This window comes from Schistocerca nitens, chromosome 11, assembly GCF_023898315.1.
Source record: "Schistocerca nitens isolate TAMUIC-IGC-003100 chromosome 11, iqSchNite1.1, whole genome shotgun sequence".
Taxonomy (NCBI): Eukaryota; Metazoa; Arthropoda; class Insecta; order Orthoptera; family Acrididae; genus Schistocerca; species Schistocerca nitens.
Window position 1 is genome coordinate 19,003,482 of NC_064624.1, and position 14,387 is coordinate 19,017,868.

General features: G+C 39.0%; 1 protein-coding gene across 7 annotated transcripts in view; it reads right to left on the minus strand.

The window, feature by feature from the left end:
• Positions 1-14,387, minus strand: part of LOC126213167 (zinc finger protein 708-like) — a 151,007-nt gene that overhangs the window by 117,016 nt on the left and 19,604 nt on the right. The window contains exon 1 of one of the 7 annotated variants that reach the window (XM_049940794.1): positions 3,673-3,787. The exons of the other annotated variants lie outside the window; for them this stretch is intronic. Within the exon in view, the coding sequence (XP_049796751.1) occupies positions 3,673-3,678 (6 nt within the window). The 5' untranslated portion in view covers positions 3,679-3,787. Of the gene's footprint in view, positions 1-3,672; positions 3,788-14,387 lie in introns of those variants that run through there. 7 annotated transcript variants of the gene reach the window in all.

Sequence of the window (14,387 nt, forward strand, 5' to 3'; positions counted from 1 at the left end):
TCTACTAACAAACCATAGTCTACCACCTACTTTAGCTACGACTAACAGTACGTGATCATTGCATTTCATATCCCTACAAAGTGTTACACTAACGCATTTGTAGGAGTTGGCCAATTCCAACAGTGAGTCACTGATTTCATAGCTTTAGGATACTATGTTTTTTTTTTTTCATTTTGTGAAGTGCACAATTTTACATTTCTGAGATTTAGAGCAAATTTCCAGTCTCTGCACAATATTTGAAGTCTTATCATGATTTGACTGAAATATTTATGCATCTTCTTTCAGATAGATAGATAACATCATCATCTGCGAAAAGCATAATTTTACTATTAATATTGTCTGTGCAAGGTCATTATTTTACAACATGAACAGCAAGGGCATTAACACACATCTCTGGGGAACACTTGAAGTTACTTCTACATCTGACAACAACTATCTATCCAAGACAACATACTTAGCTGGTCATAGGTTGTGTTCAAAAATGAACAGCATACAGACAGAAGTGATAATACTTTCTCCAGGACCTGACCATCATTTTGCAGGACAATGCTCAAGCATGTACAGTGCAAGCTGTTACTGATTTGTTTGACTGATGGGGCTGCTAAGTGCTACACCACCTACTGCACTCCCTGAGTTAAGCTCTTGTGAGTTCAACTTGATTTCTAAACTGAAGGAAACACTTCACGGTATTCACTTCAGAACTGCTACAGATTTGTTGGGCAATAGACCGCGCCACTTGAAATGTCAGCGTAACTGGCACTGCTAAAGAGTATCCTATGACTTCCACATCACTGGCAACGGATTATACACAATGCTGGTGAGGGGACTGATGACCTCAGATGTTAAGTCCCATTGTGCTCAGAGCCATTTGAACAGATGCTGTGACTACTTTGAAGGTCAGTAAAACTTTGAAACACGTATCTATTTTGTACGAGCAGTAAATAAATAGTTGCCACTATTAAAGTTCCAACCCTCATATTTCCATTACAAATGGGGTTCATAGGTATCAGTTCTATGTAGTTTCCAGAGAACGCATTTAGCAAAATTCCATAGGATGTCTTATCATGCCCATCACTAACAAAACTATAATTTTCCCAATTAATTGTCAGATGATTAACATCACCACCAATGGTTACAATATAATTGGGAAATAAACGTACAAGTGAACTGATGTTTACTCTAAAGTTTTTGGTTACATCAGGAGATGACACTCATGGGTGATGGAAGAATCCAATTGTCATTTTATGCCTAACCCCTGACACAGAGTCTAGCGCAAACAGTTTCACATGCAGTGACAATTTCTATCTTGGTGGATTTGAGTTTCTTGTCTACTGCAACTAATACACCACCTCCATTTACAATTTGCCTATCCTTTCAATTTACACTTAAATATTCCCCAAAAATCTCACTGGTATCAATTTCATGTTTCAACCAGGTTTCTGTACCTAGTATTATGTGAGCATCACTGCTTTTCATGGGTGCTTCAAACTCTGGCACTTTGTTGTGAATGCTTCGACAGTGTACCATTAGCATTTTAAAACTCACTTGTGGGAGGCATTTCGTTGCATCTTACATTGATACTTCTGGGTTTCCTACAGCTATAGTTATCTGGAATGGATGGAGAGTTGCCTAATCTAAAAAACCCTTGTGGCCCCCCTCCCTCCCCCCCCCCACCACACAGTCAGATACCTGATGTGATATCTCTGATGTGTAGTGCACAACTGACCTATTTAGTGAGAACCTACAGGTCTCAACCCTATAGCACAAGTCTAGGAAGTCACAGCCTAACTTGTCACAGAACCTTCAAAGTCTCTGATTTAGTTCCACCACTCAACTCAGACCAAAGGGCCACAATCAGTTCTAGGGACATTGTTGCAAATTGTAAACTTTGTTGAAACTCCAAACTTCGTTGAAACTCCAAGAACAAGTTTGGTTGGTGCCTTGTGGGCTGCCCCCCCATCCCTTCCCCCCCCCCCCCCCACACACACACACAGTCAGATACCTGATGCGATATCTCTGATGTGTAGTGCACAACTAACCTATTTAGTGAGAACCTACAGGTCTCAACCCTATAGCACAAGTCTAGGAAGTCACAGCCTAACTTGTCACAGAACCTTCAAAGTCTCTGGTTTAGTTCCTCCACTCAACTCAGACCAAAGGGCCACAATCAGTTCTAGGGACATTGTTGCAAATTGTAAACTTTGTTGAAACTCCAAACTTCGTTGAAACTCCAAGAACAAGTTTGGTTGGTGGGGGGGTTCATTCCTGAAGAGCTTCTCAACTGAGAATGGCACTTATATATCAACTCATTGAATTTTACAAGCATTCAATTAAAAAAAAAGCAGAGGCTGGAATTTTTAGTTTCCTACTGTGGAGAACCCAGCACCGTGTCTGCATGTTGGTGGTGTCAAGTGAGAGATGGATTACCCCCTGGGATTCTGTTAAGGTCAGGCCAGCAATGCCTGATGCATGCCAAGCACAGCGAATAAAGAGTTGTGCAATAACCCAATGCAAAATTAAATGTTTAAATATTGTTACAAGACTTGGCCAGATTGTGTATATGCCGATGTCAAATGTTCCGAGTCACAGTATAATCTGCTGATTAGTTGTCTCAAAAATCAGCTTTTTACAAAATTTCAAAAGCATGTAATAATAAAAAAGTTGTGCTACTGGATTAAGGAGTAATTTTATGTAAAAAAACATATGGCAGAAGTTTTCATGAAGCTTCTTTCTTTACTTTCTGACTTATTGGGTAAAAGCCAATTTTCACATCAAAAATTATAAAAAACAACTTAGATTAACTAATCTTTGCAATTAAGTTACAAAGCTAAAATGCAGTGAAGATATGTAGCAAAGAAGCTGTACCAATATTCACAATGATAGTGGAATTTAACAAATCTACAAAAAAGAAAAGAGTGATACTGTAGTTCAGAGATCACTGTCTACCATTGGTTCTGTTTGAAAAATTCTGGAAGTTAAAGTTACTGAGCTGAGATTTTTATAGAACATAAATAGAGCACAGATTTACTCATCAAAAATGGAGAATGTTGTCAATCTTCAGCTAACAATGATATAAACAATTATGTGGTCAAAAAGGTGCTAAATAGGAACTGCTATTGGTGCTGAAAACTATCTAATGGCAGGTGTTCTGTTTATCATCTGTACCAAGAGGTGTCTTCACTTGAGACATGATTTGATTGTCGTCAATAATACATGACATGTTATGCCCTGCTACAGAATGTACTGTGATTCTGTCCCGACTTTGTCTGCTTAGCCTCAGATGGCATTAATGATGACTGACATGATTGTTTATTGACTGAATGAGATATCACACCTATTTAGTGCAAATGTGTTAAAGTGAACACACATGGATTAATAATTTACTGGAAAGTCCATGTCTCATTTTCAATGTTTGGTTAACTGCACTGCCTGCTATATTACAGAAAACCACATGGCAAATGGCTTAGATTATTCTCCACTTTTAAGGTGAGCAATTAACTGTATGAGATTTACTTGGAACTAAGTACAGAAATCACCTCTGAACTGTGTAGAGTGCTGGGTACAATTGAAAAAAAGTTTAATGACTTTAATGATTTGCAAAATTAATACTTGTTCAAGTGAACATTCATCAGAATATACTATTTTGTTAAACAACAGTAAACTTTTACTTACTGTCATAGTTTCTGATTCCTCTGCATTATTTTTAAAGAGTTAGAACATTATATTTCAGTTTCAGCAAGCTGGGTTAGGGGCCTGTGGACTGAAGATTCTCCATCACTTTCTGTCTGTCCACAACAAGCATACTGACTACAATGTAAGAAATGCTAAATAATATTCTTAAAAGCATAACTGAGTGGTTTTCTGTGAATGATCTCAGTCTTGATTTCAGAAAGATGCAAGATATTTAGTTCTACATATCTAGAGGCACAAAGCCAATGATAAGTGAACCACATGGTAAGAAAATAATAACTACAGTAGAAAGTTCAAAATTTTTAGATTTCCATATTGATAAAAATTTAAACTGGATAATACACATTTTGGAACTCTTAAAACAACTTTAGTTCAGCCACATTTGCACTTAGAATCATCAAAAATCTTGGAGAGAGACAAATCAGTTAGGTGACATATTTTGCATGTTTTCATTCAGTAACATCATATGGAGTAATATTCTAGGATAGCTCTTGTAGACATTTTGACTTCTGCTTCATAGTGTATTTATTTGATCACAAAGTTTGTTGTAAATAGCCCACTGCAGTTCAAAAGAAACAATGATGTACACAATTCCCATACCAGAAGAAACAATGACATTAATTACTCCATATTAAGAATGTCTTCAGCTCAAAAAGGGATGCAAACAATGACACCAACACAATTTCTGATCACATATAAATGTCTTATAGGCAGCAAAGTTAAATTTGAAAAACAATTGAAGTTTCTATCAGATAACTCCTATTCTAGAGGAACTTCCATTTTTGTAATCTGTAAAATGTTGTGGTAGGAATTACTAACACACATCTGTATTAAAAAAGACAGTCAATGACTGGCATGTAGCCATATTTACATACAAATATGTAACGTTAATGTAAAATAACACATTCCACATAATTATGATTAACTGTACAGATTATTTCCATGGAACATGAAACTAACCAACCAAGCAACCAATCAAATGTGGGGGATATTTCATACAAGCACAGATCCACTGTCAGCACACTGTAACCATTGTTTGTATTTAACTGTGCTATCAGACAAGCACAGGAAACAACTGTATCTAGTTTTAAAAAGGACATGTTCTGCCTGGACTGTTATCAAAAGTATTTATCCAGCACAATTGCATTTTGGTCTTTTATGTCACTTCCAAGAGACAGCTGCAAAAACAAAAATTGCTTGAAGACCAGTTAAAGTTCGGATGTGCGCAATTTATGTTGTTACAGCTGTCACTTAAAAACTGCATAAAGGGCTGAAATCAGAACAGGCCAGGCAGAACACGCAGTCCCTTCTAAAGTGTATTTAAGCTTCAATTACAACAAAAAAATACGCTACCACACCTTTTTGTTCACTCTGATTATGCTCTCGTAAAACACACTAACATTACTGAAAACTTTTGAATATTAAATTTAAAAAATAATTCCACCTTTCTGTTGTTCTTGTTTTCAAGAATCTGTAAGCAACCTCAAAGTTGTATCTTTCTTGTTTGAATAACAATAAGAGTTTAGCCTTTCTGACCAGCGACACACACTCTTTCCACTGAAGGCCCATCTAATCTGTTGTATCCCCACAGTTCACAAGCAGGTGGAGGTTATATAGCTCATGATGTCTTAAACACTGTGCAGTGACATCCGTTACATATCAACTTTCTCTGCAAATCAGTTATGATTTAAATTAGTTTTTCATACGATGAAATCTGTACTTCATTGGAGCCAATACTTATGGAAGAAGGGAAGGCAGCAATGTGGAAGAAATATACAGAAGTACATAAAATATGGGCAAGGCAACCATTTATCTATAGAGGACTGGTGTGTGGAACACAGTAACACTTAACAGAAAGCACTTAACATCAGACTTCACAAAGTCCTTGCTCTTTTTACAGTAAGATTATACACATCCACACACACAACCATGAGACACTTTAACATACATACCCACAGTAGCAGCATGCTGATTATTGAAAGTAGTAGCCTGGGTAGATGGAGGTGGGGAGGAGGGGGGAGGCAGGCAAGGACACACAAGGCAAGCAGGGGATAGCAGAGTAATGTGAGGCAGGTATTTCATCACATGACTATGTAGCTGCCCAACAAGATGGAAGGAATTCAGAGGGTTGAGCATATAAGGGGTAGAGAGAGGGAGGGGAGGAAAAGATGGGGAGGATGGTGGTGATGAGGGAGACAGAGATGAAGGATGAGTGTGTGTGTGTGTGTGTGTGTGTGTGTGTGTGTGTGTGTGTGAGAGAGAGAGAGAGAGAGAGAGAGAGAGAGAGAGAGATTGGTCAAAGTGAGCCAATGGGAAACAACTTACCAGAGGTTTAGGCCAAAGTGATCACAAGAGACAGGATATGCAGGAGAGAGAATTCCCAAGTGCGTAGTTCAGAGAAACCTGAGCTTGTGGGAGTATCCTGATGGCCCAAGTAGTGAAGCAGCTATAGAAGTTATTAGTGTTGTAGTGTGCAGCATGTCCACCAGCTGGATGGGCACATTTGTGGTTTACCCCAGTTTGGTGCTGACTATTTATACAAGTGGAAAGTAGGTTACTTGTATGTCCACTTAGAATACTGTACAGTAATTACATCATAGCTGATATGTAACTTGATTACTTTCATATGTGACCATGTCTTTTATTGCGCTGGAGATTCCTGTGACATGGCTGTGGTAGGAGGTGGTAGATGGATGTATGGGACACGTTTTGCAGTTGTGTCAACGACAGGGGAATGACCCATGGGGTGCAGGATTGTGAGCAGGCTATGTGGAAAAGGAGACATGCCAACTTTCAGAAGTGAAAAATCATGAGAATTGTAGCGCTGTACTATTGTGAATTACAACACATCCCTGATGATTAAAGTTGCAATAATTCAATAACTGTAACAATTCAGTTACATTTCCTTTATTATTTACATGTAAATACTAAATAATCGACATACCTGAGTCTTCGGACTGTATAATTTATCATTCAACATGCTGAACAATATGAATGATGAGCTCTGCAGGTTTCTTTGGATTCACACACATTCAAATGAAGTGCTCTCGAGAGAACTACAGTTTGAAATTACGGTCCGAGGAAACAAATTAACGTATATTAGATTTCTGTTTTGACATTAGCACAGTTTTTGCATGAATAAATCACTGTTAAATGATCACACGTTTTCATTTCATAATGCAACCCATATTCGCATGGCATCTTATATCTGTAAGACATCTTTCCCAAATGTAAACCAATTTTATACAGGATGTACATGTTAGGCTTAGCAAATAATCTGAATAGTTTATCAGTCTGAATTTGTCTGATTACGGTAGTTACTTATTCAGCACACCATTAACTGACTTATCCTTCTTCAAAAACTCTGAACTAAATTTCTGTTCAAAGCACTTGCCTTTTTGAACTGATTTTAAAATCAAAAATTTCTCCAAGGATGTTTCTGAAAGCATGGACCTGAACTGAGTTTTGGTCTTTGTAACTGTGCTAAAAATTCTCTCACATTCTGCATTACTATGTGGAATTGACAAAATAGGCAGCATCACCTTTGCAAGTTTATCATACTGAAGAACCCCATCAGCCAATTTCTTCTGACCTACCAACACCCACTGAACATCAGTTCTCTCTGCTGCTAAGTTGGTTTCTTCCAGCTGAAAGTTACAGAACTGAGAGTGAAGAATATCAACTTCTGTATCTAAGTGTTCACTTTCGCCAGTTAGAATTATTAGGAAATCTGTTTATGAAAGATCTAAGGCTGGAAAATGATGCTTTGCCAAATATAGAAATATTTGCAACTTCTGCATGCATTAAAACTTCATCTTGGAATGGAAATTTGTGTATCATGTAATCACATGATGGTAAGAAACATTTTCTTACAGACTTAAAGAATATAGACTTTTCCTCAGGCTTCAAAGTGGTCACCAAAGCAAATGTAGAATTCCCTATCATCAGATCACAATCATCCTTTTGATTTGCTGGAATGTGATAATCTATATCAATAAGAGAGTTGGAGTTTTTAATAATGAGTGGTCTCACAAATATTGCCATCACATTCTTCAAAAGTTCCTCCAAAATTGACCTCAATAAGTGGATAAGTGGGGCACTTGACTGAAGAGCTACATTTGGGCTCTCAAACACAGGCATAAAACTTGAAAGCATAAGGCATAAAGATTTACGTAAATTTGATGACAGACACATGAACAGTTGTTCCTCACATGATAAAGCATGGTCCACAGTGTCAATGGTTTTCTGTAAAACTGATGATTGGGTTTTTCTTTTAAGTGAGGAGTGTGGTGAAATCTTAACACAGTGTTTGGACTTGTGATATGACATAGACACACCTACATTTTGATTATGTTTTGGAATTTTATAATTCTTCAAAGTTTCCACTTCAGAATCCTTACTTACAATTTCACTCTTGAACAAACTAACCAAAGGGTACCACTGCTCCAAAATCCTAACCAAACATCTTTTCAACGATAACCATCGCGTAGGTACATGTTTCAGAATTTTCCTCATTTCTGTGTCATGTAAAGTTTGAAACTTTCTAAATTTTTCTTTCTTCTTTGCACTCCTTTCCAAATAATAAAATATGTCAATAATATTTTCTTCAACGTTTAAAGGCAAACATGCCGCCCCCTTCTTAGCAGCAAGATTAATTAGGTGACAAGAACAGCCTACAATGATTAAGCTAGCAATTTCTTGCTTCAAACATTCTGCCACACCCTGTTTTAGCCCTACCATTACAGGAGCATTATCAGCGCCAAAAGCGAGACAGTTTTTTAATGGAATATGGAATTCCCGTAAAGTTGAAAGTAGAAGATCAGCAATATTAGCTCCAGTGGCATCCCCTTTTAAATTAGGCACAGAGAGCAGGCAATTTTGAATTTCATGGAGTTCAGGGCTGAAGAATGATACGATAATAGGATATAACTTAAAGTCAGTTTTAATACTACCATCGGTAGCAATAGTGAATGGATATGACTGCAAGTGCATAATAAGTTTTGCTTTTTCTTCCATGCACATTTCTGTAAGGATAGTGGTCGTTTTTGTTCTGGGGCACCCCATATTGTTTCACAATTTCAGAATCGGGAAAAATTTTGGGAAACAAAGGCCCAGCGTGGTCGCCACAGTTTACAGGCAAGTTATGCTCTACAATAAATGCGGTAAATTAAGCATTGGCATTCATCACAGAATCTACATTTAGGGGTTTACCCGAGAAGTTAAGTTTCTGGTTCTGTTCTACACAATGGACACTCTCCTGGTGTTTTTTAGTTTGCACATGTTTAAGAATGTCTTTTTAGTTTGCACGTGTTTAAGAATGTCGCATTTCCCACCATGAACTACTGAAAAGTCACACCTACATACACCACAAAATGCGTAAGTTTGTCCCTTCCTCGATTCACTTAAACACGGAAACTCTTCCTTATACACGTTTCTGAACACTGCATCATATTTCTTCGCCATTCTGCATGAAAAATAATCAACACCTCCAAGATACACAGCCAAGAACTACTACTGAGTACACAAATCGCGCAACAGAACTGAGAACACAATGATCCTACATTCTAGACAATTGTCTTGTAGCAGTGATGCCAACCCTCGTGCACCGTTTACCCCTATATTGCACTTCAAATTCCCCTAAATAATTTATCACACCGTCGGGTAAGCAAGTGGGGTGGTGGGGCAGTAAAAGGGAGTCAAGAACGAAATTGTTGAGCGGAGGGGTGGGGAGGGGAGGGGAGGGGAGGGGAGGGTAGTAACCACAAATATTTTTCCCCCATGAAACATTTATCTCTGTAACTTCCGCCTAGGCAGCTTAATTCCCCCTAAATTTAGGGGGAAATCCCCTAACTTGGCAACACTGCCTTTTAGACACAACAATGCTAATCACTTCGCTTGGAGCAACTATCGACTACTCCTTGTCCACGATGACATTACGATTGGGCTGGTGCTACCAGAAGCGGAGAAAATTGGCACTAGTTGAAAGATATTCATTTGTCTCTGAATGCTGCCAACGATAAGTTCCTTACTTCCTTGTAGATACGAAGCGTGAGCTACGCCTACTGCCATTCCCGACAGCCACCGCACCAATCTATCAAGTTAACATAGAAAAGTAGCAACCATACCTTGTCATCCACCAATATATTGAAGGTGCAGGATTTTCAAATAGTTAGGAAAGTATTGAAACTGCTCTGAAAATCGGGAGATCGGTCTTCACTGTCGAGAGATTGGGAGGAAGAAGGAAAAATCTGGAGTCTCCCGCTTAAATCAGGAGAATTGGCACGTCTGGGAGAAGACATTTTGATATGGAATGGGTGACAGTTGTTAAAGTGGGGGTCCAGTTGGTGGTTAGCACACTTGACATTAATGGATGTATTAATGGAGCCATCTGAGAGGTGAAGATCAACATTTAGGATGGTGGCTCTTTGAGCTTTGAAGGATCCAGTGAAGAGGATTTGGGAGTAGGTGGTTAAGGTTACAGAGGAAGGAGCAAAGGTTGTCCCTGCCATGAATCCAGATCATGAAAATGCCATCGATGAATTTGAACTAGACAAAGGGTTTTACATGTTGACTGGATAGGAAGAACTTCTCTAGATGGCCAATAAATAAATTGGCATAGGATGCTGCAAAGCAACTACCCATGGCACTGCAATTGGTTTGTTTATAGATTTAGCCTTTGAAAGGGCTAATTATAGGTCAGGATGTGGTTGGCTAATAAGATTAGAAAAGATGTGGTAGGTTTCATATCAGGAGGATGTTGGGAAAGGTAGTGTTCCACAGCTGCAAGGCCATGGGTGTGGAAGATGCTGGTATAAAAGGGAATCACATTCACAGTGACCAACAAGTAGTCTGGTGGTTATGGGAAAGGAACTGTGGAAAGGCAGTGAAGGAACTGAGCAGTGTCTTGAATATAGAATGGGAGGTTACAGATGGTATTGATGGAAGTATTGGTCCACAAAGGTAGAGGTTCATACAGTGGGAGCATTGTACCCAGCCATAACAGGACCAGAAGTAGGGAGACCTTTAGGGTTGGGTTTGTTGATAATGGGAAATAAGTAAAAGGTAGCAGTACATGTTATATGGAAATTACACTTACTTCACTTTCTTTCCACAGTTCTTGTCCCATTACCATTACATGCCTTTGTTGGTCACAGTGGGTGCAACTTCCTTATAGACCAATGACCCCCATCCCTATGTCCTTGCAATCATGGAACACTACCTTTCTCAACATCATCCTGATACTGAACCCACCACCCCTCTCCTAATCCTCCTTGTTAAACATATGCTGACCCACCATTAGTTCACTTTTAAAGGCCAAATGTATAAACACATTCATGGGACTGCCATAGGTACTTGCACAGCACCATTCTGTACCAACTTATTTATGAGCTATCTGGAGGAATCCTTCATTTTCAGTCAACACCTAAAGTCCCTTGGTTGATGACATTTTCATGATCTGGACTAACGGCAGGCACAACCTTTGTTCATTCCTCCGTAACCTTAACACTTATATACAAGTCCACTTCATTGGTCTTTCTGAACTCAGCAGGCCACTTTCCTAAATATTGATCTCCTCCTTGCATATGACTCAACTCACATGAATGGCCAGTGCCAAACTGCAGACTTGACCATCCAGTTGCTAAACATGCTGTGCACAACACTGATGATTTCAACAGCTGTTTTACTACACGGGCCATCTGGATACTCACATAAGCACAAGTTTCTCTGAACTATGCCATTGGGACTTATCTCCCCAGCACATCCTGTCTCTCACAATCCCCTGGCCTAAACCTCTGCTACTTGATTCCCACTGCCTCATCTTATCATTTCCTTCTCTGTACTCCACTCTTTCTCGATCCAGATCGTTATACTGACTTCTCCTCCCACACTTGCTTCCTCTTCCATGCAGGCACAAACAATCTCCCCCCCCCCCCCCCCCCCGCTCTCTCTCTCTCTCTCTCTCTCTCACTCTCTCTCTCTCTCTCTCTCTCTCTCTCTCTCTCTCTCTCTCTCTCTCATACACATGTGTAAGTTTTCATTGGCACCACAGTGAGTTAGTTTCCTGGAACTCGGGCATTGCACAGGCATTTAAATTGAAGACAGCGAAGCAAAACCAAAACTGATTTACTCCATTCCTTTATTAAGGAAGATACTGAAGTACTGCCTCTAGTTTCCAATGCCCCTACAAAGATAAGTAATATAGATAACTGGTGTCAGTGGTATTAAGAAACTGATGCAGTCACTTAAACTGGACAAGGCTCCAGAACCTGATGGACTTGCTCTCATGCTCTCATATATTGTAGAGAATTTTTTGCTGAGTTACCTGTTATTCTGTTATTTTAAGTTTAAAAAAGAACCAGTCCACTGACTTGAAGAATGCACAGTTGATACCTGTCTACAAGGGTAGCAGAAATGACCTACAGAACTACTAACAAACATCTTTGACATCCATTTGTTGTATAATCTTAGAACATGTTCTGAGCACAAATGTAATTAGTATCCTCCATACTGACCAGCATGGATTCCTAAAACACTTATGATCTGAAGCCCAACTCGCACTTTTCTCACATGATACCTTGAAACACATGGAGCAAGCAGTCACGTAGATGCAGTATTTCTGATGTTAGGCAAAGAACTTGACACAGTATGACACACACTTATTAAAGTACAATTAGAAGATCAAATTTGTGATTGTACTGAGGATTTCTTGGCAGTGAGGTCACAGAATGTTTTCTTGGATGGACAAAAGCAGAAGTAACTTCAAATGTGCCCCAGGAAAGTGTGTTGAGGCCCTTGCTATTCGTGTAGTATGTTCATGATCTGACATAAGGTATTAATAGTAGCCTCAGATTTTTTGTCAATGAGCCAGGTTATCTACAATGAAGTGTTATATGCAAAAAAGTTACAGAAATATCCCATCAGATCTTGATAGTATCCCAATGTGGTGCATAGACAGGCAATTTGTTTTAAATGTACAGAAATGTAATATTGTGATGTCACAAAATGAAAAAAGAAGTATACTGTGACTACATCAGTGAGTCACTTCTCGAATCTGTTAACACACACAAATAACAATTTATAGTAATATCAAATGGAATATTCAAAATGATTATCATTAGTAAGGTAGATGGAAAACTTTGAATCATTGTTAGGACACAGGGAAAATGAACTCAGTCTACAAAGGAGACAGTTTACAAAAAAACACCTGTGCATCCCATCATGCAATATCACTGAAGTGTGTGGGACCTGTACCAAATAGAACAGGGGATACCAAATGTGTAGCAACAAGCCCAGCACACTGGTGATAGGGACTGAAAACGCAATTACACTCATTGAAGCATGCACAGATACATTTAAGATGTCATTCATCTCAGGCTTCATAGATGATCAGAACAGGAATGATTCCTAAGATGTGGTACAATGCTAAATAGCCTCTGCCACGCACTTCACATGGGTCTGTAAATGACACACACACACACACACACACACACGTTTGTTACTACTAACATCATGTGCCTCTATTTATTGCACAAGTTACAACCTTGTTTTCATGCTTTCCCTTTCAGTCCCTTCCCCATGCCACATTCGTTTACTGGAAATTCCAAGCACCACTTATGGAAAAAGGAGAAACAATCACTTCAAATTCCACAAGTTTTCAACACATCACAAAAATTCTAATAATTTTTGGCACAATCACAAGCTGAATCTGTATTTCCCTTTTTAAATGGGCAATCATTTTAACTATTAAGATGACCACTCTTGAAATGAGAACCTGGTTTAGTCTACGCGGTATGCCTTTATAGCCTAAAGGCAACGGACCAGGGAAGCAGGAATTCCTGGCTTGATTCCTGGTGATAGTAGCAATTTTCATGAGATGCATCACAAAATATTCATTCTTAGTGTTGCCTACACACAGCGAGTGTCACTCATGAAGAATCATCGGGCAAAGTCACAATTTTGTTTTTGCGCCTTTTGGTTGGAGTTAATATAAACAAATACTGCTCAGTATGCCTTTTCTTCTACATGAAGTTCAATAGAAAGTGTAAATTTGTTTCCTGTTGCAAATAAAATTATTTTTAAAGTGGAATTTTACATACTCAATCTGATAGAGCAGTCCCAAATTGGTCTAGTGTAACGTTCGTCCTATCATAACCAGTACGTCAGCAGTAACACAGTAGAGCTGTTGCATGGTGTAATAGTGATTGGAACACCTGAATGAAAAAACTGATTTAGTTTGTTCAAACAATGGAAAATCCAGGATGGAATGTAAAAATCCAGAGAAGAAAAGTTGCTACTCACCATATAGCGGAGATGCTGAGTTGCGATAGGAACAAAAATAGTGTCACACAATTAAAGCTTTCTGCCATTTCACATTTCAGGGCGCTGCCACTGTCCTTCCCACCCTCCTACAATGGTATTCTGCCATCCACCAAACCTACGCAATATACTAGTCCATCCTTACACAAGCCCTGCTCCCAATCGCTTATGTCATGGCTCATACCCCTGTAATAGACATAGATGCAAGACCTGTCCCATACATCCTCCTACCACCACCCACTCCAGTCCGGTCACTAACATCACCTATCCCATCAAAGACAGGGCTACCTGTGATACCAGTCATGTGATTTACAACCTAAGCTGCAACCACTGTGCTGCATTCTATGTAGGCATGACGACCAACAAGCTGTCTGTTCGTG